Source organism: Carassius gibelio, chromosome A24, assembly GCF_023724105.1.
Source record: "Carassius gibelio isolate Cgi1373 ecotype wild population from Czech Republic chromosome A24, carGib1.2-hapl.c, whole genome shotgun sequence".
In the NCBI taxonomy this organism is placed as follows: domain Eukaryota; kingdom Metazoa; phylum Chordata; class Actinopteri; order Cypriniformes; family Cyprinidae; genus Carassius; species Carassius gibelio.
This window is the reverse complement of record NC_068394.1, coordinates 7,803,391-7,827,180: the sequence shown is the minus strand read 5'-3', so window position 1 is coordinate 7,827,180 and position 23,790 is coordinate 7,803,391. Positions and strand designations below refer to the sequence as shown.

Below are 23,790 nucleotides of genomic sequence, written 5' to 3'. Positions count from 1 at the left end.
TCTTGTCACCATAGCCACTTAGCTGTCCTCGGCTCTGCCTGGTGAGATGGCAGTTTAAACTGCCGGCTGAATAAAACATTAACTTCGTCACCCCTCTACCATCCCTCTGTCGTTCTGGGCTTAACAGCTCGGCTGACAGCAATGCATCTCCTCTGGTGTCTACACGGACGCAGAGACATTGACTACCATTGTATCCAGATTAAATGGAAGCGTAATAGGCACCCTCAGCTTATTGGCCGGTAATTTGATGGAGTTGTACACAGGTGCAATTTGTAATATTTTCAGTAAATTATTTTTTTTCCCTCTCTCTCTCTTGTTTTCTTTACACCGGCTCTATCTCTCTCTTCGTTTTTCTTTTTCAGCTGCTTTCCCTCGCTTGTAGATCTCTCTAACCACCCCCACCCTCGGTCTCTCTCTTTCTCCCTCTCCATTTTATTGATGTACGTTCAGGCACCCATTAGGGCTTCCTTTTTTCCCCTCTAGTGGAAATTGCAGCATGTTAATTTTCACACAAATTACAGCAATAGCAGGTATCTCTATTTGATACATTATAACAGGAGCAATCAGGGATAATTGAGTGCCTTTCAGATGGTAACCGGCGCATTCACTTCAATTCAAAGCCAGTCCATTTATCGTCTAATCGCTCTTTAAACACTGAATTTCTGGGAACAAAAATTCTTGTCATAATTTTGCTTAAGTGTATTTGGAAATCACAGTCCTTTGAGCAAGGATAATTGAAATCAAATCCCTTTCACGGGAGCTGACATTTCTACATTTCCCCCCAATTGAAATTAATTTCAAAAATTGAGCATGAATATCTTCAAATAGCAGGCAATTATACCTTTCAATGGGGAGAAATTATGTGCACAAAAAGTGGAGACATCAACTGGCGCTTCAGTTAAATGTCTTTGTTTCCCACTGTGTTTGCCTTGTAAAGATTTACATATATTGACTCATTATGAAACCTTGTGATGCCGATCGCCTTCCTTTTTCAGCTCAGCCCGTTAAAATTAACTCAGATTGGAACGTTTTTTTTCCTTTTTTGTTAAGCCTCAATTAAAACTGTTTGGAGATTTTTCTTTTTTTTTTTGCGTCCTCTCTTTTGCAGCTGCACAGACCTATGCGAATTGAAAGAGTAGCCATTTTCTCTGCTGCTCTACTCAAAAGGGATATTATACATCCTCTACATATAAGCACCATGACCATAAGGAGTCTTTAAACGATCCACATCATATATTTGGCCACTGATCTTCATTGAGTGTCTTTAAATGTAACTACTTTATTTTTACACCCCTTTGGTCATAGGATAAGGCCTTACGCTTGACACTTTCTCTTTTCCCCTCCATCCAGCTCTTCCAGCAGGCTGCGTTTGGGCTGTACCGAAGATTCGGTGGTATGGCACTGGCTGCCATGTCTCTATCAAGAAGGGGGAGATGAGGCGGGGGTCTCAGGAGAGAGGCAATTTCACAGCTGGTTTGCTCCTCAGTCACTCGTGCCGAAAATCCTGCAGATTTGTGGAGAAAATTGAAATGGTGTCAGTACAGGAACAAAGCATTGAGCCGAGCAAAGCTGCATAAGGGAGGGGCCTCTGTTTGCAAGGTGGGGGGGGGGGTTAAATTCAATAACGTTTGACGTGCTTTGGTCACGCCCCTTTTGACACCTGTCAGCACAGCTGTGAAGCTCATCCTGGCCCTGCCTCACATGTCCGTCCACTTATTTCTCGGACTGCAGTTTTAGTTCACGATCTCCTTCGCTCGCACATGGCGACCTGGCGCTGATTATAGGAGCTCCATTATGGCCGCATTGCTGAATCGACAGGCACCAGCCAGTGCATTATGGGTCACCAGCTGCTGGGCTCATCGGAAGCTGTAGAGGGCAATTAAAAGCCGTTGTGCTGAGAAGAGAGCCCTTGCTAAACTCCTCCGTCACCCACATCGCTCTGATTCTATGGTGACATAGAAAGACTGTGACCCAATAACAGCAATTAACATAAAAGTATAATGGCTAATCAAATTGACAGCAACAGTTGTTCATCAGATCCACACACGCTGCCTTATCAAAACAAACTATTATGAAAGAGCTAATTTCAGAGCTGAACATCTCTCTCTCTCTCTCTCTGTCTCTCTCTCTGTCTCTCTCTCTCTCTCTCTCTCTCTCTCTCCATTCTCTTTTATTCTGTTGTTCGACCTGTGCGCCTTTGGCAGTTAGACACATGGCTAACGGTAATTACAGCCAAATTTACAAACCAAACACTGTTCCCTGCGTTTGTCAGGAGAGAAGGTAAGGGAGTACACTGACTGTTTTCGGCCAATCAGACCATTTCGCAGGTTCTGTGACTCCAAACTCGGGGTTTGACTGAGCGTGTGTGTTTGTCTTTGTCTGTGACAGTAGAGAATATTTGACAAACACTACCTGTCTCCGCAGCTGTAATTAACACAGGTGATTCTCCAGCTTTCCCTGATTGAGCCGCACCAGTCTCATTATGCTTCAGCCTTTCATTTTCTCCGGGACAATAACATGTAGTACTAAACTACATCAGTATGATTTAAGCTAATTGGTTTTTCCCTTTTCTCTTTTTTTAGTTATAGGGTATATAGTTGAATATGCTAAGAATAATCAGCAACCACAGTGTCAGTAAAGAATTGGTAAAGAGCTTTGAATGTTAAAGTTATAGTTTTACTTTTTATAATGAGCAGGTCTTACATTTTTATGAAAAATCTCCCATTGATACAGTACACAGTGTTTATAAAACAGTGCCAAAGGGCCCTCAGCATTAGGGTTTTTTTGTTTTCGTTTTTACCAAAATAGTAGAATTTATTTTTATATATTGATATATATATTTTATATATTTGTTTATACCTAATTTGATGGCACTGTTAAAACTGTTCCACTTAATACATATTTATACATTTAGAGTATGAGGAACTATTAACATAAAACTCTAACCACTGCTTAAAAATATTGCAAATATCAAAATAATATACTAATACCATTCAGAGAAATTTAAGTACAGTTTTACAGAAATGTCTTATCACCCAGTGAACTGGTCACTAATAGAATTTGCAACTCTAAACCAAGCTTGTGCTTTTCAATATAATGTAAATTATAATATTATCCATTATTTTAAGTGATTTTGATGGGTTTGCTGATTGGCAGGCCATGTAATGCCTTAAAAACTTGACAACTTCAATGTAAAATCATTTAAAAACCATTCTTTCTCCTTTTCCTGGAGATTACCATCATTTTTGTATTATTCAAACATTATTTGTTTCATTGTAGCTGGCTTCACTGTGCATATTTAAACTGTAGCTGGATCGCATGGGTGTACTGAATTTAGTCTTTTCTCCCAATATTGTTGCACTTATTTTATTGTAGCATTGGTTTGGTTTGTGATTCTTTTCAAAATCAGTGCAATGAAATTTGAACTTGTCGAAAGTTCACAAGAAATCAGTCAAGAGCCAGGGGAAATGGCCGAACGCCAGTTAAATTTCCATATGTTATGCATGTGATGATGATGCACAGTTTTACCAAGCATTTTGTCTGGAAGCAAGTGGTGAAAGCCATTGATTTTGGCATTCATTCAGCCTGGTACTTTGACCAGCTTCTGACAGATCTTGTTAACCCGTCTGTTTTTAGTTTCCCTGACGAATAACCTGGGAGTTTTTGTGTACGTGTCATCACCTTATAAGTTGTAATATCTGTTTTAATCCGTTTTATCTTTTCCTTTCCATTCTAGTATTCAGAGAAAGCTCTCTACAACCAACTGAGCTTCTACAGATACATCTTCGACTGGGAGTACGCCGTCAACAAGGTCCTGTCAGGAGAGGATAGATGTAAGGCTTTTATTATTAATTATCCTGGAAATTCGCTCTCAGACATCACCCCTAAATGCTGGACCCCTCGTCCAGCACTTTTTCAGTCTCTACGTGCACTTACACACATACCTCACAGCGGCTGGAGGCGGCCACTAGGTTGGGTTAAGAATCCTCAGCTCCTCCAGTCGACAGCCGTAATTCAGGCGACGGATTCAATCACGGAACGGCGCGGTGCGGAATGCAAAGCGGTCCAATCAGTTGGAAGGAAGAGGGGAGTGAGTGAGAGAGCCTCCTCTCATCCCGTAGGCCCTCAGTAATAGCCCTGGCTATGTTGATTGAAAACAGTTTTTAGATTTTGGAAAATGATAGGGCAAGTAATTGGAGAGAAGGCTAAAGGATAGCCCTTCATAAATAATGGGACATGGAGCATATGTTTTCAGCGGGTCGTTGGAGGATCCAGACCGCTCACGGCCGCTGCTAGCGGAGTCATGGCTACTTACCCACAATCCTTTTTGATTGATGTCACTTGATTAAAAAGGACCTCTTGGAATAGACTTATACATTTATTTATTTTTACATGTGCCGACGAGGTTCTGAGCTGGGCGCGAGAGCCGTAGATAAATATAATGTGTAATCAATAGATGACCACTCAGAACATGGAGCAGGCTGAGTGGGCCTAACATGATTATAGACTTGACGTCTCCTGGGAATTTTATTTCTTGACTTTTTCCCCGACTGTTGTTTCTGTGAGTAATTGTGGCCAATCTGTGGCATTCTGTCAGCCACACTGCCCATCACTGCAGCCGGGGCTCTAATTCCTGAAGGAGTGATTTTAACCCTCTAGCACTGATTTTCACCAGGCGATGTTACTCCTCCTGTGCTCCTCCTCTTTTTTTTTTTTTTCTTTTTTTTATAATTCTTTTTATTCCCCCTTTGCAATTGTTCTCAGAAACAATTTTTTATTCCATTTATTATTTTGACTTTTTCACTTTCTAGTTGCATTTAGTGTCACGTGCATCTTTCTTTATCATATCATATATACTTATGTGCATGTGTATATTGTGGGATTAGTAGAGGACATCACACACGGCTTTGAAGTATAGCCTTGAAACGTTTATCTCCCCTTTCACTATAATACTACACATTACTGTATTATAGACTGCAGGGTTTACCGGGTCTAGGGGTGAAATTACAGGTCTGCATGGCTTGTACTTCCCTTTACCTGGTCCAGTTTCTTATTTAGACCCTGGGATGTACCTCTTCTGTTATAGGGGTTCTGAATGTACTGTCTCGCATTGGACACCGCATCCCTGTATTTACATACTGTAGGTTTAGCTACAGCAAGCTGGGTGGCTAGTACATGATAAAGCTATGGCAGTAACATTGGATTTGACCAGAATTTGTAAAATACTAGCCACCTGTGACCTTTTTTTAATTTTTTTAACCTTTGAGTAACATGTAAAATTCTATCAATCTATCTATCCATCTATATAGTAATTTTCATTAGTTGTTTTTTTAATATCTATATGATTTGTATTCATTTTATTTCAGTTTTAGTTTATTTTAGTACATAGTTCAACTAAGCAAACATTAGAAACGTTGCCTCAGACTAAAAGCAGGTTAATAATGGCGTTCACATCAGAAGCGTGTCATTGAATGGTCAAATGGTAAAACTAACATAATCATAACGTGATGCCAAACCACACAAGGGCTTGGAAGGTTGTGTTTGTAGATCTTTCTAGAAGCTTGTTACAGTTCACCGCCAAAGAGTGTTTTCTTCGATGCATTTGCACCTATTACCAGACGCAGCAAACAAAGGTAGAGGGTTGATCTGCGGTCCGCCGCTGTTGACAGCGATGGACATGCTTCGGAGCGATAGTGGAATAAAGTACAGTTCAGAAAACTTATATCTGCCCTCTTCCCACACACACACACATACACGCACGCCTTCTCGTAATTTACCAACCACCTCCTCCTCACACCACGAGACATTTAGTGTCGTATCTGCTAGATTTTCTGTCTGTCTCTGATGACGGAGGAATTGCTTTTAAAGTGGGCATTATGCCAGACCAGCAGCACAATAGAAAAACCAATCTTCCCCCTATTCTGTCTTCTCCGCTGTTATTGTGGAGCTTTAGATAACTGGAGATGTATGTGGCTGGTAGATTGAGCAAGAGAGAGCCATTTCTGCAAGACACTGAGGCTGGAGGTTAGAAGTCTCCAGCTAACTTCAGCCGTGGTCGCTGGAAGGTGTCTGAACAATGAGAAGGGGTGAATGAACCTTATGGTCAGTCTGGGAAGTTAAGCCCAAAGAGGAGTTAAAATTGCATGCTGCCTTGATGGAGTTTGTTTAGACGGGATGCAGTGTGTTGTCTTGGCCAGGGGTGGTGCTGTGGTTTGGTTCTGCTGGGATGCCTTGCAGGGCTGTGATGGAAGGAGGGCCTTGGTGAATTCATCCCTCTGTTGCTTGATGGTGAAATTGCTGGTCAGTGCTTTATCCATTTGCAGTCTTTTCCTCACTAGATTACCTGATTCCTTCAGAGAGAAAAGACTGATGGAAATTGGCCTCCCAACCCCCCTTCACACAAATACACACTCACTCACACACACACGCACGCACAGAAAGAGTAAGGTACAGGAAAAGAAAATGCCTTCTCTCAAGTATCTATATCCAAGGAAATCACTGTCTGTAATCTGTCCCCTCACTACAACCCACAATGCCTGATTCAAACCAGTGGATATGCTCTAACGCCTGAGACAACTGATGGGTTAACACACCTCAGTAATGTTTAAAGTTGGGTTATCATTAATTCATCTCAAATTTTGTATTTTATTTCTTCCTTTTTTATGTTTTTTTTATACATTGCTATAAATTCAGAATGAATTATACATGTGTATTATAATAAACTATATATATATATATATATATATATATATATATATATATATATATGTATATGTGTGTGTGTGTGTGTGTGTGTGTGTGTGTGTGTGTGTATATATATATATATATTAGTGCTGTCAAAATTAGCGCGTTAACGCATTCGATTAATTTGAAATATTTAACGCGTTAAAAAAAAATAACGCAATTAACGCGGTTGCAGTTTCTTTTATTTCTGGTTGTGGCCTATGTGTGTTCAACGTGCAAAGAAATATGGATAAGACCAAGGAAGGACTTTTAGACGGAAAGTTTCAGTATAAAACTCTGCCGGATTACTCTTCAGTCTGCCACAAGAAACATTACTCTTCATTTAGTCTGCCACAAGAAACAGCAACATTAAAATCATGAACTCAAATGTCATTGTTTAAAAAAAAAAAAACAATGACTGTAACAGTGCGTAAATCAGACCTTTCTGTAACGCTAACGTTAATAAGCTTAAACGAAAAAAACGAAATAATTGTGTAGCGGAGTATTTTTTGTACACAGTGCCGCGAACTGTCAATCCCTCCTGTGCGCGTGCATCACTGTCCTCCTCAGCTGCAGCAACTTGCGCTCTCTCTCTTCAAAGTTTAGATTTCGGGACTGTCCCGAATTTTTCGGGACGTCTGATCACCCTTCCTGAAAGAGCTGCATTACTTCATTAGCTTGAGTCTGACCTGCAGTGATAGGGTTCGAATTTGGTGAGATATCAGTCAGCGAATCATCTGATTCTGGTCTTGTTCTTGCAGTATTCAGAGTCTGAAGCCAAGAAAACATATTAAATGTTGTTGTTAACTGTATTTGATTTTTAACCGAACCGAGTGTGGTGTACACGCATAACGAGTTTCACACACCTTCTCCGGCCACGTTGAGTTGTTGACACTTAACAGTGGGAAAAGCGACACATGCGCTATTCACTTGTATAACTTAAGGGTGAATGGGTAATGTAGTTTCTGCTCTGGGTGGGATGAATTAGGAAGCTTGCATTGTGAAGGGCGCTCTGAAAATCGGCAGTGCAGGTAAAAGATTAAAACCTCTATTAAAACAGATGTCCAAATGAGCGTACTGGTACACTACAAGCACGTTCTGGGCGCACGGAGAGGTGGCAGTACGCTCAAGAGCTATATTTGGAAGTGGCGGTACTGAGTACCTGTGCATACAGGCCCACTTAAAGCACTGGCAATGACTATACTTTGGAATTTTTTTGCAGTCCACTTAGAATTCAACATGGAAATCATTTTTGTTTTTTATTGACATTGATTGTTTTGAAATTCAAATGGTACTTACATGCCTGTGTTTTTATTTCTGTAATAAATATGGCTTTCAAGCCAACAGTAAATTTGGAGGATATTGATGGTTTATTGCAGGTATGTTATTTACATGAGAAAATCTGTGTTACAAGTTAAACAAAAATTTCAATAAACAATCATATTTTGAATTTAAATAGTTTCTTTGTCTTGAGTTTACATTAATTATTTACATTTTACATTTACATATGCAAAAAGTTTCAGTCTTTTAATTGCGATTAATCGCGATTAATCGCGATTAATTTTAAAAAATTGTGCGATTAATTAGTTAATTTTTTTTAATCGATTGACAGCACTAATATATATATATATATATACATGTATATATGTATATGTATGTATGTATATAAATATATGTATATATAGTAGCATTTTTATAATGTTATTTCCATCAGTTTTATGTTTTTATGGTATATGTAATCTAGAATTTGATTTGCATATTTCTAAAACGTAACACTTAATTTAAAATAATTTTTGACGGTATGCTTGCTTGTAGATATTATATACTTGTTGAACTGTTCATTACATTTTTTTTTTTTTTTACAGATTCGAATTTTTAGGGTTGCTGTTATGAAAATTTTTTTAATCCCTTTTTTTCTCTCCACAAATAATATTTTTGTGTGCACTGAACATAGACACCTGTGCTTCTGCTCATATTTAGAATAGCCGTTTAGAATCAGACCAATAAAAATGCCTATATCAAATTTGACATGCCAGCCAAGTAAATTGAACAGCATTAAACATTTACATTTAACTATACATTATATCCCTTTAATAGCAGCTCCATACCTCACTTTTTGGGCAAATTCTACTGTAATGTAGATCTACATTACAGTAGAAGTCTCTGGCCTTCTTTCAAAAAGTCCTGTTTGACTCCCATGATCCTCCTGTCCAACCTCCTTCACCGATGTTCTCAGCAGCTCCGTGAGCGGATTATATCGTACACATGCATTGTGTCTGCACGCAGCGTGCGTGGGGTGCTTTTTCTTTGTGTATATCGGCATGTACGCGTATGAGAAATGAGAGACATTTAGATGCAGACTCCGAATCTGATCTACATGTAAACCACAGTCCTCCGCCTGATTGCAGCTACTGAGTTAAATGTGGAGGCAATTTCATGCACGGCAGGAGTCCTTCCATAATAAAACAGTTTTTTTTCTGCCGTTACGAAAAATTAGATATCCCATATCAATGACTTCCAAATCATGTTGAACTCTGATTTCATTCTTTTCATGAAGAGCAATTCATAACGTCTTTTAGGCAAGCCCTTTTGCTCCCTCCGTTCCATTTCCTCCTCTCTCTCCTGCGCTCGACATCGGCCGCACTCTGTATCTCTTGCTCTTTCTAATACACGCTCCCTCTCTGCCTTGTCTCCTCTTAAGTGTGGGCAGTGTGATTATGTTCAGGCAGTAATGTAATTTCACTGCATTGATAAAATAGAAATTGTCCTTTATCTGTGTACTGATAGTGCTCAATTTGCAGGCGAGCTCCTCGGCAACCTCTTCAGGGCACAACGCTCGTGCCCTCCCCCAGCCCTCCTCCCCCACGCTCTGCCTGCCTTGAGCTGCTGGAAATCCACGGGTGCGATTGTTAAATCAATTATTCATTCTGTGCAATTACACTCGCACAAAGAACTTTTCTCTGCTCGGAATGATGATTAAATTAAAAGCTATTCCAGCTGCCTTATAACATCTAATAGAATATTCATAAGCAGCCCAAATGGAATGTATGATCGCCATTAACTTCATCATGCTCACTTAATTACATGCTTGTTATTGTATTTACACCTTGTTAGAGCACATGGAAGTTGATACACTCTCTCTCTGGACTCTGGACACTCTCTTTTTTTCTTCTTCATATTCCTCTCTTTCTATTGCTGTATGCTCACTTCTTTTTCTCACGTCCTCCCTCACTATCTCTTCACATCTTTTCTCCCTCTTAAAAATGCTATTTATTTTAAATGCGACCCCTGCCGGGCCGGGAGGGAACGTGAGGTCTCTGACAACCTCTGTGGCTTTTAGGTTTCTTTTATACATTCTGTACACGGTGATTGAGGGAAAAGAATCAAGAAGAGGAGAGGAGAAAGCTAAAAAAAAAAAGTATTTTCTCCCATCTTTCAAAAATGATGACATGATTGCTTTCCCTTGATCATGCATCATCATCTTTATTCAACCCCCACCCCCCTTTTCTTTCTTTCCTCAGGTAAATAGTCCCCCTCTCCATATCCCATGTGCCAGCATTCTGTTTTCTTTCACATCTTTTTCTTCTTCTAGAGATAAAAAATGTGCGTGTGATAATGGTAACCGGCTTTGCAGATGGAGCGTTTGGAATACTATTCCCTCTTTTTTGATGTTTGTGTTTTGTCCATTTTCTATGACTGACCTTTTTTCCTCATGGGGCAACTCTGTAACTCTGTTTCTTCTACACCTGCTAATGGAGATGGACTTAGATTGAGTCCTAGAAAACAGTTGGGTGCCCAACAACATTTAGGAGGTTCAGATTCAGTCACTATTCAAGCATTTAAAAAAAAAAAACCTTGTCTCCTGATAAACAGTGCAGGGTCATATTTCAGTTTGGGCATTTGCATATTCTCAAGTTGCATACATGTAAATACTCATCTTTCTTCTCAAAGCAAAGACTTGCATTTAACAAAAGTCTTTGGTTAAAGGATTTTGATTCAGTCTGTAATTCTCATTCAGTCCTGCTAGACTGCCAGTGACTCCTCTATCGTCTCTATGGTATTGAAGGCCCTCCTGATGGGATAAACGACCTTAGATATCGACCCGATTGCATGACCCCGTGGTCCCCTGGCAGAAGAGTCTATTTAGTTCCTGCAGACACCTAGCGCCTCTTGCCAGCGCTCTAGCCTCAAACTGCCTGGATTGCTGGTTTCTTATCGATTCTCAAAGACTTTCATTTGAAATGATACTTGATAGACCTCTCCAAGCACATGTCCGTGAGAATAGTTCGATATTATGACTGATTTTTTTTTTCGTATCAGTTTTGACTCGTTATGGATCCACTCCAGCCCTGTCTGCTGCCAGGCTCGTGTTTTTGTAGTTGCATATAGGTGGAAGTAAATACAAATCGGATTAATATATTTGCAACTAAATGTATGGTCGGGAAAACGTCACTTTCATAAAAGTACTGTCTTTAACATGCTGTTTTAATATATTTAGATTGACTACTGAATTTGCTGACTTCTTTTTTTTCTCTTAAATCTGATTGTACTACAGCATGCTAACTAGCCAAATTCTAACTCTAAACTCAAAATAAATTTTAAAAAAGTATGTGAGGTTTTCAACTTTTCTTCATTGTGACTTTAAGTAAATGACAAATAGAAACATTTTGTATCTTACAACAGATTTTCACTGTGCTACAGCGACATTGTGGTTGTTCAGATATTTTAAAAACGTAAAAAAAAATGTATAGTTTGGCCTTTGCAACAATGTGTTAGTTATGTAATATTGTCTTTATAATATCATCCATTATGCATTTATATATTTTTTTATTTTTAATACAGTATAAAATGGGTTTTTTAAACATATATATATATATATATATATATATATATATATATATATATATATATATATATATATATATATATATATATATATATGTATGTGGATATATATATATATATATATATATATATGTATGTGGATATATATATATGTGTGGATATATATATATATGTGTGTATATATATATATATATATATATATATATATATATATATATATATATATATATATATATATATATATATATATATATATATGGATATATATGGATATATATATATATGGATGTATGTGTATATATATAATATTTATTAGCCTTCATTATATTTTATATATTTTAGGGAAAGGCATGAGGGATTATATGGATGAGGTGTCCTTGGGATCAAAATTTTTTTAACAGTTTGGTGATTTTTAATGTCTCGTTTTCTTCTCAGTGAAATTCAAGATTGGCTGGAAAGAAGAAAAGGGTGTGTACAAAATGCTGAAAGATGTAATGGACAACGTCCTCTCCACCAGCGGATACTATGAGGTCAACCTCGACAAACTTTTCCAGGCCTTTACAGTCCTCAAGTATTGAACAACTGTCTGAAGCAAACCGGGGTGATCAGATATGGCATAATATTTATGCCTTTCTGACTACCAAGAGAAGCCTTACTATGTTATGTTTTCATCTTTTAATTCCGGTCTGCTGTAAATACACCTTGTGGTTTTGTAATCTATGTATACTAGCTCACCTCACTGTGCCTTTGTAAAACCTGACAGCATTTTTGATCCTGATGGCTTGGATGTGAATTAAGGTCAAAGGTGACGAGCTCACAGTCAGTCTGCATGTAATCACCGAACCTTTCCATGTTTGAGCACCTGTCTCTCACTGTAATCTGTGTTCTTGTGTCCCATCCCATTTAGCCTTTGTCCAGGTTTAATCGATGATGAGTCTGTGGTAAAATGGCCATGATAAGCGGCTAAAGACGCTCTCAACACAACCCAGCCCCCCACTCCCCGGGTAGCACCACACACACACACACAGGGTTTTTGAGATCACAATCAGGGGTAATGACAGGCAAGTTCATGGGGACTTGTAGCGGTGTGAAGGGGTCTTAGTTCAGTAATGACTTCTCTACTGCCCCCTTCATCTTTAACAGCACAGCAATTAGCCAATGATACAGAGGTAGCCAGTGATTTGTGGAGTTTCAAATGATTAAACTCATGTCTGAACTGCTCTCAGCTGGCATGTTGCAAATGTATTAGACAAATTGCATCATGTGGTCTGAGACTGGCAGGTTGTGTTGCATATTTTGGACTTTTATTGCTTTTATAAAGGTGCCTCTAGATTCTTAATTGTTTTTGATACTGAAACATCAGTAAAAGTATTTTTATATTCACCCAACCCCCACCTTTTTTGGTTATTTTATTTCATCATCCTGCAGGGAGTGATGACATTTACACATTTGAAGAGGGCGAGTTAACTTCTCCAAATGGAAGGCTCCATTCTCAAGACCTGGAGAATAGCAAGCCAAGAGTGTGTGAAAGCGAGGAGATTAGTCCACTTAAATCGAGTTGGGTTTAAGAATGTGGTGCTTCACTCGCTCATTCCATGTGTTTATAATGACAGTTAGACGATGTCTTAAACCATTTCATCAGATGTCAATTTCCATAAATGCCATGCTTGGAAAAAAAATTGACTTAAACGGCTGCGACTAATGGCACCGACCTTGGAGAGTGCAGCAACACTTAAGAGCTACTTTCTGTCCACAGCATGACAGACGGCATTTTGCGCATTGTAGGCCTTTGCTGCTGATGTATTAAACATATATCAGCCCATATATACATTTAGCTTAATGTGTGCTTCGGAACGATACTTAACAAATGCAGGTAGTTCCTGAAACTCATGTCAAACTTTTATAAGATTAAGTCGTCACATGATGTGGGGCTTTCAATGGGACATTCCTTTAACCGTGAACGCGCTTTTGTCATGCCCGCGGAGGCTGTTTTCAAACTGGGCCACTCAATGCAGACAAGGCTTTGCATTAATTTACCTCACTAAGTTAATAAGAATGATTCGTTTTTGTTATGCTAAGCTTTATTGCCTGTCTTTTTGACCAGAATGGTGGTGTTGAGCAAAGCGGTGGACAAGGTTCTCTTTGATGAGGGAATTAGTGCCCTATTCTTTCTCTATTATTCATGGCATCGTGGAATATGTAAGTACCCGTGGGTGTCAAAAGGAAAGCCGGCCCTATTGCAAAGTGCTCCTCTTGTTTCCCTGAATAGCAGGCTATGAGATGATAAACCGCTTAATACACTGGACTAATTGGATGAGGGTAAAAGAGACGAAGGAATTAAGGCACACCAAAAGGGGACGAGGTTCCAGTGGCCCGCCATTCAGCCCTTTTCACTGTGATTTCTTACTCAACTGCTCCAATTGGAGACGAAAGGCTCATCAAAGCGCCTTTAGTGCTTTCACCTAACCTCGGTGTCTCGAGCTGTGTCGGGATGGAAATGGCGTGATTATTCGCTGGTTGTTGAAGCACAACCCAGTGAGCTAAAATCAAGGAAATGCATGTGAAATTTGACCATGCATGTATGAACTGTCAAAGTACACTTCATTTGTAATGTTGTAGTTTGCATATAGGTGGGGCTTTTCTTAAAAAAAGAAAAATGCTGTTGTGTTCTTTATGAACATGTAAATGGCTTTTAAAAAAAGTTACCATTAAACAATTCTATAAAGATACCATTTTGCCTTCCCCTCAGCTGTTTCTCTCTATTAGTATAGCAAATTTGCACATTTTGATTTTGTGAGAAATATATCTATTATATATCCTTTTATTTATTTTTGCTGTTGTATTGACCATTAAAAAAAAAAAAAAAACAAGGACTAGGTTTTGTCAGTACACTCTTAAATATGGAACCCTGCTCCCAAGAGTTTGTACAGTAAACTATTTGAAGATTAAAAACTGGATTTTTGTAGGAAAATAAATTCTTTCTAATAAAGACATTGTGTCATTACTTTGCACACGACTAAAGATAAACTGTATTAATACTTAAAGCTTTTTTTTTTTTTTTTTTTTAACTATGTTTGACTATGGTTTTGTTTTTTAGTTTTAAAATGAAATATGCACTCATTTTGCTAGAATGACTTGCATTTTTATTGGCGGTTCCCAAACAGGTGTTTTGGCACTCGAGTGTATTTTGTGGTCAGAACATTGGCAATGAATCATCTACACACTCTCCACAAAGCCGGTTTCATCATTCATTCACGCTTTATAAAAAAAGAGTTAGAGAAAGTCGCCCTGAACACTTCAGGTCAATGCCTCTACAATTCTGGCCAACATTCCCCAGATATTACGAGCAAATTGGTTTGCGATTCATTAATAATGTTCACAATAAGATTAAGGCATTCTGTAAAATCTCATAAAAATCCAAACAGAAGTGGGCTGCACGCTTCAGCGATCCCTTCCACAAATAGAGGAGAAAAGACCATGCACCTCGCTTCGGTGTATGGCACTGGAGAGAAGATTGGTTTCTTTGCTTAATGCTTCTTTGAACATATTCTTGAATGCCAACATGTTTAATATAGACTTGCTGCTAGAGGGGGTTCTTATTGCGAGATATTTAGGAGAAGAAGTTGTTATAAAGCACTGATCCCCCATGCACGCCTCCCAAGCCGTCTTCATTTCGTGCGTTCCGTCTTCACTGATCCTGATTGTTTGTAGCGTCATAATGAAACGGATTAGCGCGGGTAAAACAAGTAAAGGAGAAATCTTTTCAGCGGCGCGCGCGATAAAGGAGAAAATTAATCCTTGAGGTAATTTCACGCGATTTGGTTCGACACCATGGACGGGTCAAACGGGCGAAAATGACTTCGTTTGAATGGAGTGCATTGATTGGAGTAATGGCATCCGACGTGAGATCCAACGAAGAGGGATTTCGGGAATTAAGGAATTCGAAAGAAAGACTTTTTGATAAAATGCTTGTTACTTCATTAATGAAAAAGGGTCTTAACGGAGTTGGGCATTTACAGATGCTGCGCCCAATTTAGCGCCTCTACAAAGTTGTAAGGCCTACAACGGATGAGATGGCGGAATAATTAAGCCGCTTTTTGTCAAGGCTTAAAGGATAGAGCCGTCATGAATATCATCATCTGACTAAATAAAAATAAATACGTTATTTTGGTTATACTCGACATAAATTATTCTCAATAATTTATAGCAAGCTAAAAAGATCTTTCCACGACATAAATGTTTAGCATTACACTGAACTGCTGTGGTAATTGATCCATGTTTTAAGTGACCACTTGTTTTCTTCTATTTGTGACTCCAGGCTCCCCACTGAATAATTGCCCATTTACTTCTAGAAATGAAGTCTTATGACTATAAACCGCACTATAAAACAATATATGTGTGTGTATGTTCACTAGATTTTTATAAAATGATAAAAATTTTCGCAGCTATCCAAGCAATTACGAAATAAATAGATAGATACATATTTCGATCTACACGTTTAATTTTACCAAGGACAATTGTATAGGCTATTATTTTTAAATAGATAAAGATTTAGTTTTATTTGCTAAATTTTAGAACTGCTTGCCAAGTAGAGGCTATATTAGTGATTAAGGCTATTTAATTTTTAACTCTTTATTACAATATAAACATTAAATATAATGATTAATAACATTTAATAAGTGTAAACTTATTATTTCACTAAATTCAATTAGCATTATCTTTTGTAAATAATACAGAAGGATCTCTGTTTCACCAGTTTCTTTTATTCCGACTCGGTCCCTGCTTGCGACAGGGAAATTCTCACTGAATAGCAAAACTTCCCGGTATGAATTTCAAGATCCCTACCGGTCAGACATAAATAATCATCTAAAAATTTGAATCAAATGAACAAAGGTTGAGTCTACGTGAAACCATTCCTACAGAACTACACAGAGAGCATATTCTCAAAACATCTTTTCAAATAAACAAATTTTTCTTGTCATTTTGACTCCATTTTCATTCCCTTTTTAAACAGAGCTTTATATACAGGATACCCTTAGCAGATCAGTAAACAGGCTAAAGTTTAGATTTTCACATTGTTCATCCTTAAAACAAAGCATTTCTTTTTCATTATTTTTTTTTCTCCTAAATATCATATTTAATTAACATAAGAGTTGGAAACAAACAGAAAGTAAAGCTGAATATTCATTTTTCAGAAATATGATTTGTTTTGCCAATATTGAGGCCAAACATGAATAGATATGGTTCAGGATGGGTAGCAGGTTGTGGGAGTTCCCTTTGGCATATTGAACCATCTCTGCTTCAGCACTGAGAAGACTAGGAAGAAACAACGAGTTCTGTTTGTATTGCAGTCTGGTTCCAGTGATTCCTCTCTGTGTGGGTGTAAATGTGTCTTTTGCCACATTTGCTCCTGATCCAAAAGACCAAATTGATTTAATGACTTTACCAAGCACAGCCTCCGTAACTTACCCTCTGAGGTGCCTACATTACACTCAGAATCTTTATGTTCAGGGTTTTGAAACATGTTTGGTGCATGTCCAGTGGGAGGCAATGTGACTTGGTGATGACTCTAGTGTCGAACAGGTCTCCGGTGTGCTAGTGCTAAATGGATTTGGTCATGCTTTCTGTTTAGATGGTTTCTTTAATGTTTTGTTTTGTTTTTAAGGAGAAGGATCAGCACACTTCCTTCCCTGCATTGCTGGACGGCAAAATGTTCAGTTGGGTCAACTGTGCCGAATGTTCCTTTGCTTTGAGACGCAGTGCTGCGATGCTGGATGCCCTGCGGTCAGCGGCCATAGAGGACGAGGAAGAAGAAGGTTCTGGCAGGGTTGTCGGTGGCGGCACTGGACTCTCCACTGGCGGCACAGTTTGGCGCAAGAGAGCAGCAGCCGTGGAAGCACTCGTCAGAGGACCCATACTTGAGAAGAGTCTAAACAGAAGAGAGTTCCTATGATACTGCACTCATACAGAAATATGCTATATATATATATATATATATATATATATATATATATATATATATATATATATATATATATATATATTTCACTCTTAGAAATAAAGGCTATTTGTTGGGAATTATTGTCCCACAAAGAAACTTTAACATAAATGGAACCTTGCCATTGCACAAAATTATCTTTAGACTGGAGGTCTAAAGGTTGTTTCGATTATTTAAATGTTCACAATAATAAAAATATTTATTTTAAGAATTGTTTACAGATAGGTTCTTTGGAGAACCCAAAATGTTTCTTCTATGGCATCACTGGCAAAGCCCGCTTTTGGAACCTTGTGATCGCAAATGGTCTTTACCTGCCAAAAGTAGGTCCAATAAAGGCCGGATGCCTGAACATTGCTGTGCTCAGGAAGGTTCCTAGGCCGAGGGGGGTGGCAGGAGGGAGGGCAGAACTGTTTGGGGGTGGTGCCAGGCCAGGGAATGCAGCAGCAGCTGCTGCTGCGGCGGTCCACGCTGACTCCAGAGCTGGGTGAGGGTGAGGTGGGAAGGGTCCTGCTTCCAGGTAGTGACTCAAGGGGTGAGCGGCTGCCAGCGGCCCGGGAAAGGGCAAGCCTGTGGGGTGAGCCTGGACACCTGCCTTTTCACGTTTCCTCCACTTTGCCCTTCGGTTTTGAAACCAAACCTGAGATTTGGGACAGAAGTCTCATTTAAGTCCAAACTTTACTAACAACTGCTGGTGTTCAGATGAATGCATCTATGTGAGACCTTGAGAAGTTGTCCTTTCCCGTTTCTGATCCAAAGCCATTAATATTTCACCTGACGGCCTGCATGGTCATTTAAGCATGAGCTTGTCGCTCTTGTTCATGTGCAATATTTGGTTCGCTTTAATGAGGTGACAAATAGGCTGGAAGTCAAGGGTAATTACATTGCCCCAAACTTACGGTCTGTTACCCTAACTTTGCTAATTAAAGTCTGGTCCGGGAAGAGCAAAAAACGGGGTGGAACATGGTAATTAAGTGCCATGTTAACAAAAGATGTCAGAATAACAGCTGAACGCCATCCAATAGCAATTAATGCACTTTAAATTAAATTCCTTCAAATGTAAGTTGCTTGAAAAGGCTATTTAACTTTCCCACGATCCACCTCCTATCCTGCTGAGCCCCACCAGGTTGTGCCGCAGGAACATGACCTGCAGACAGGGACTTCAGAATGAAGGAAAGTGTCAGACAAACCAAAGGGGACCTTGGCCCCCCTCACAAATGCTCCAAACGTTTTGCATTACGTGGCCCCTAGGGCATTTATTAGCTTTATCACCTCCTGATCGAGCCTGTTAAGTGATTTGTTCTCCCACATCTCTAAACTGACATCTGTTGTTTAACACGGCCAATATAACCCTGGTAGCTTCCTCATGTTTGCACTGTCTCTTTGGTTATGAGAGTTGGGCTTGAACATGCGAGCCACGCTTTGAATAGAGAAAGGAGGGGTGGCAAACACCCTTAATAGTCTCTCACTCGTTCCAAGTGCAAAGCATCGGATCAATGCCGGTCTATTGCAATCACAAAATGGGAAATCAAATAGCATTATCCCCCCTACCCCTCCCTCTCCCCCGCGCCCGCGATGAGAATTCAAACACCATTTTCTCCCTGGAATAGCAGTGTTTGCTCTCTCGCTAAGTGCGCTTTTATGAATCAGGGGCGTCTGTGTAATTGCCGCTAAAATGTTCGCTCTATTGTGTATAATAACTTTCGATAACAGGAAAGACCTTGCCATGACGTGCAGGGTCATTTAACCAAGTTTACGATTGTCACTTTAAAATGAAATTAAATATAGACCATTAGGTATATTGTCTTAACGTCTATAAGTAAGCAAATTGCAAGAATTCGCAGGCTCACATCATAGTTAATCTTTACCTTCAAAATGTCTACAAGTTGTCATAGCCTATTAAAGGCAATCTTTCTCAATTCGCTGCAACTGAAATCCTTTTAACATCTAAATGGAGTCAATGTTCTAAACTGTTTTATAGGCTACAGTACACGTTCATATTAATATGCATTTAAATTTTTTTTTTTTTTTTGTGCTATAGAAAGAAAAAGGTTGGCACTCACTTGCACGCGCGCTTCTGTCAGATCCAGCCTCATCGCGAGCTCCTCTCTGGAATTGAAAATATAGATTATCAAAATGTGTGCAGGTTTCCCCCTTCACGAACACCGTAAGAAAACAGATTTTGCCTAAATTGTCAGAAAAGTATCAAAGCAATTTGGGGTTGATGAGAATCGAACGGATAACTTGTAGGTTTTTCATAATGGCTCGTTTCGTCGGGCGAGGCTTTAGTGCACTGACTGTAACAACATAATGATGGAAATAATGGCATCTAGACTATTATATGACAATTGAGCATTTACTGAAAATATACCTGGCTAAATTTGACAATTATCTACCACGTCAATAAAAACATCGATATTTCGTCATCAACAACGAACATTTTGGTTAAAGAAAAACGGTCCTCGAGTAAATTTGTCATCGACATGGTATATTTTTTATATGATAGATTTATGCTGTTGCATATTGATAATTTTTCTTCAATGCAACTTGACTACGAATAACGAATAATTGTAGGAAAATGTTTCAAAAAAGAAAGTCCAAAAACTAAATTATTTTTTAACGTTTAAATTTCGTAAACTTTGATTTCTGATAATTATTAAATAAAGGACATCAATTGTATAGCAACATATTTCATAAACAAAATAGTTTAACTCAAATGTTATATCCATGACACAAGTAATACCATCACATCCATATAAAAATAAGCCTAATATTATTATGCTATTTTATTTAAAACCATTACATTTTTTATTGTTTGTGTTGTTTAACCTAGGCTATAGGCTATTTCATATTTGTCTTGTCGGCATTTTTATGGCTTACTTTTCTAATGCTGTTCCAAATTAACATGAACCCCCAAAAAATAATTTTTAGCAATAACACTAAAAAAACGTGCCTAAACCTCTTCATGGCAGTCACAGTTAAATACACATCTTAATTAAATCCATTACTCTTTTAACATTTGAGACTGAAGAAGGCTGCTGCTGGTCTTGAGCTCTAAGGCCCACATATGTTTGTTTTGACGATCACCAATGTTCACAGTGATAGTGCGCCAGCAGTATTAATGTCAGTCGTAAAATAATAAATTGTACAGGACATGACATAAACCAGTGTGCGCACATTTCAGTGATGATTTCTCTGATATAAATTGTACACAATGCCACACCGATTATCTCCTCGATTTAATATAACACGATCAGGTGTAATTTTATTTTCTAGAAAAGCAAACCGAATCGAGCTTATTAACGGAATATATTTTTGATCACAGGCTATATCAACAACAGAAGCGTAGGCCACAAAGTTTTTGTTTCATGAATACCCTTTTTGAATTAACTGGTGTTAGCTAGTTTAATGTCTTCTAAAAATATTTATCTTGAGCTTTGTATTTTTACAAATATTTTAAATATGTAGAAAAATATTTATAATTTTAAATATAAATTTAAAAAGTTTTATTTCATCGAATGTTACTAGATTTGAATTGGGAAAATAATTTAAAGTATGGATTATTGATGTTCTTTTTTTATATAATGAATTTATATAATGATAGTTCAAATTTATCTGAATTTAGGCTACCAATATACATTTAGTTTTTAGTTACATGCATTTTTTTTAATATTTAGAAAAACAATGCTGACATGTTAGGCATGCATTCTGTTCATGACTTACTTATTTATTCTGTCATCGTTGTCAAAATCTATAAACCATAATATGCGGTGTATCTACCTGGTGAACACGTCAGGGTAGTGGGTTTTCTGGAAGGCCCTCTCCAGTTCCTCCAGCTGATAGCTGGTGAAGGTAGTCCTGTATCTTCTCTGCTTTCGTTTAAGCATCCCTTCCTCCGAGTCGCTGCCGGCCGACAGACACACACTATCCTCTCCATCTTTTACATCCCCATCGTTGTGCATGCTCTCTTCATCCTTGGGAGACAGACTGGCGTCTCCACACGCCTCCTCTTTGACAACATCCTCTTCAAACTTCAGCGTGCTGAGCTCCTCCAGCTCCTGCGCCGTGCGCTCGGGGCTCTGGCCTTCATCGCTCTGGCTGAAAGGCGCGTTCTCCCTGTACGACTTGCTACGGCTGATGCTGACTTGTGGCGCTTGGCTGATTTTTAGACTCTCACGGGCTTGGTCCAGCAGTCTCTCCCTCGCACCCTTCTCTAGGTGGTGGTGAAACCCCCTCCCGGAGTCCAGGTACTTCGCCCCAGGGCCGTAGAGCCGGCGCAGTTTGGGCGGCAGGTGCATGTCCGAGTCAAACGAGTTCTCTTTAGAGGTGACTACAAAAATAAAGCAATGTAATATTTTTAAAAGCACCAAGCACTGTAAATTAAAACAGCATTATATAGGCTACGCATGTTCACTTTTTCAGCTTTAGGGGGTATTATAAATATTACTCACTCTTAAAAATAAAACATATTCGTATTCCAAGGGCATAAAGAACATTTTTTGCTGCTTAAGGTCTTTGAGTTTATTATATGGTTAGCGGATAAAAAATGTTATTTTTTTACAGGTTCTTCAATACTATTACAGTGATGGCTGTCAAGTGACAATTTGATATGTACAATGGTAATGAATGATTTACCATGGTCAAAAACATTTAGCTTGATCAAAGTAATGGTCCATGATGATTTTTTTTTTACGTATATATATATGTGTATATATATATATATGAGAGGTTCTCTAAACTTTCAGGACTTTACTGTTTTCACAGAGGGGTTGCTTCTGACCACCAGGACACGACTGTACACATTACTACAACTGTGAAGTTAAATGCGCGCGAAATCAATTAACTGTATCCCATTTTGCGACAACTTAAAACAGCATGAAATAAAGTAACCTCAAAGCGTGGCGCTTACCTTCAGCTGACTGGTCGTGGTCCGATCTGACGGGTACTGACAAACTTTGCACTCCCAGTTGTCTGACTTTACACGGGCTTCTTCTGCCCAGTATACTGTCTATGCAGTAGGAGGAAAGCACGGTGGGCGACTTGCTTTTACATTCGCTTCGGTCGCGGCTATCGTCGTCATACTGACTAGTCATATTTGTATCGTCCGAGGTTGTGCTCGAGTGGGTGACTCTTCCTCTCTCACACACTGTATCTGAATCGTCTCTCTTGCCTATCCCACCCTGGCCGCTAATGCCATATGCACTGATCCACAGTAGCTCCGCTCTCCATTCTGTTGCATTGACGTGTAACGCAAATCTGATTGGCTCCCAGGGGAACAAGGGGGATCCTTATATATTTTTCTTTTAAAAGTTAAACGGTATGAACTCAGCGAATGTTGTGATGGATGTCAGAAATTACTGGATAGGCACCTCCACGTTCAGACTGAAATTAGATCAATGATGAAAGACTAAATAGGCTATGTTGCAGATGAATAAAAACTCTGAATTGAAATAAAATGATTTATCCAAACAAGTGGAAAAACAAATTCATAAACACGTTTTAGGGCACTTACCAAGATGCTAGATGTTTTATTTTCTATCATAACTAAAATGTATATTAATGTTATTATTATATCGTGTACACTGTAAAAAATTTCTTGTTGTTTTTACAAAAACTTTTTGGCAGCTGTGGTTGCCAGAATAATTTTGTAAAAATACAGAAAACTGTAAACACATTTACGTCAAAAACTGTTAATTTTACAATATAAAGCTGTAATTTACAAACAAGAAAATGTGAATATAAACCAGTAAATTCTACAACACACAAAATTAAATCTGTTTTGTACCTTGAAAATACTGACAACCACCATATTAATAAAGATGGTACTGTATAAGAGAAAGCCACATGAAGTATCAAAGCTCATCACAAGTAGCTTCACCACAAGCAGAAGTATATATTAACATATAGAAGGTGCACATTTATGGAAACACAAAACACCATCATGGTAACACACGTGATACTTAAATAATGCAAAAAACTTTCATTAAGCAACAGAAGATGTAACATAAAGCTCAAATGTACATAACTGATAACAAGAACTATTTAAAAACATGATTATTTAAACAAAATACTTTCAAACGTGGAGTGTCACGCAGGGAATTCTGGGAATATCAGTTTACAGTTTTAGACTGTAAATTATACATTGATTTGTTCTTTTTTTACTTCTAAAAGCTGTATAATTAACAGAATTTTACTGTAAATTTACATTACATGCTTTGTTAGATCTT

At 38.5% G+C, this 23,790-nt stretch overlaps 2 protein-coding genes across 4 annotated transcripts in view; one reads left to right on the top strand and one right to left on the bottom strand.

Moving 5' to 3' along the window:
- LOC127946413 (DNA polymerase alpha catalytic subunit) overlaps window positions 1–14,517 on the top strand; it is a 54,905-nt gene extending 40,388 nt beyond the window's left edge. Inside the window, exons 12-13 of one of the 3 annotated variants that reach the window (XM_052542968.1) lie at window positions 3,737–3,833; window positions 12,004–14,517. The gene's annotated coding sequence lies outside the window, so the exon portion shown is untranslated. Of the gene's footprint in view, window positions 1–1,350; window positions 1,568–3,736; window positions 3,834–11,910 lie in introns of those variants that run through there. The other 2 variants (XM_052542969.1, XM_052542970.1) reach the window with 2 other exon arrangements.
- Window positions 14,518–16,323: 1,806 nt separating this feature from the next.
- LOC127946444 (aristaless-related homeobox protein) lies at window positions 16,324–22,801 on the bottom strand. The gene is made up of 5 exons (XM_052543026.1): window positions 22,473–22,801; window positions 21,344–21,893; window positions 19,627–19,672; window positions 17,878–18,203; window positions 16,324–17,497 (listed from the first exon to the last, which is right to left on the bottom strand). Exons 1-5 carry the CDS (start codon window positions 22,654–22,656, stop codon window positions 17,242–17,244), a joined length of 1,362 nt encoding a protein of 453 aa, XP_052398986.1. The 5' UTR covers window positions 22,657–22,801; the 3' UTR covers window positions 16,324–17,241.
- Window positions 22,802–23,790: the final 989 nt, after the last annotated feature.

What these genes read in the sequence shown, in the direction of transcription:
- LOC127946444 (XM_052543026.1), bottom strand. Translation starts at nt 22,656, where the DNA reads ATGACTAGTCAGTATGACGACGATAGCCGCGACCGAAGCGAATGTAAA. An exon ending in TACCCTGACGTGTTCACCAG is followed by an intron (nt 19,673 to 21,343) that starts GTAGATACACCG and finishes TTTCAATTCCAG; the next exon opens with AGAGGAGCTCGCGATGAGGC. An exon ending in TGACAGAAGCGCGCGTGCAA is followed by an intron (nt 18,204 to 19,626) that starts GTGAGTGCCAAC and finishes CCCAAATCTCAG; the next exon opens with GTTTGGTTTCAAAACCGAAG.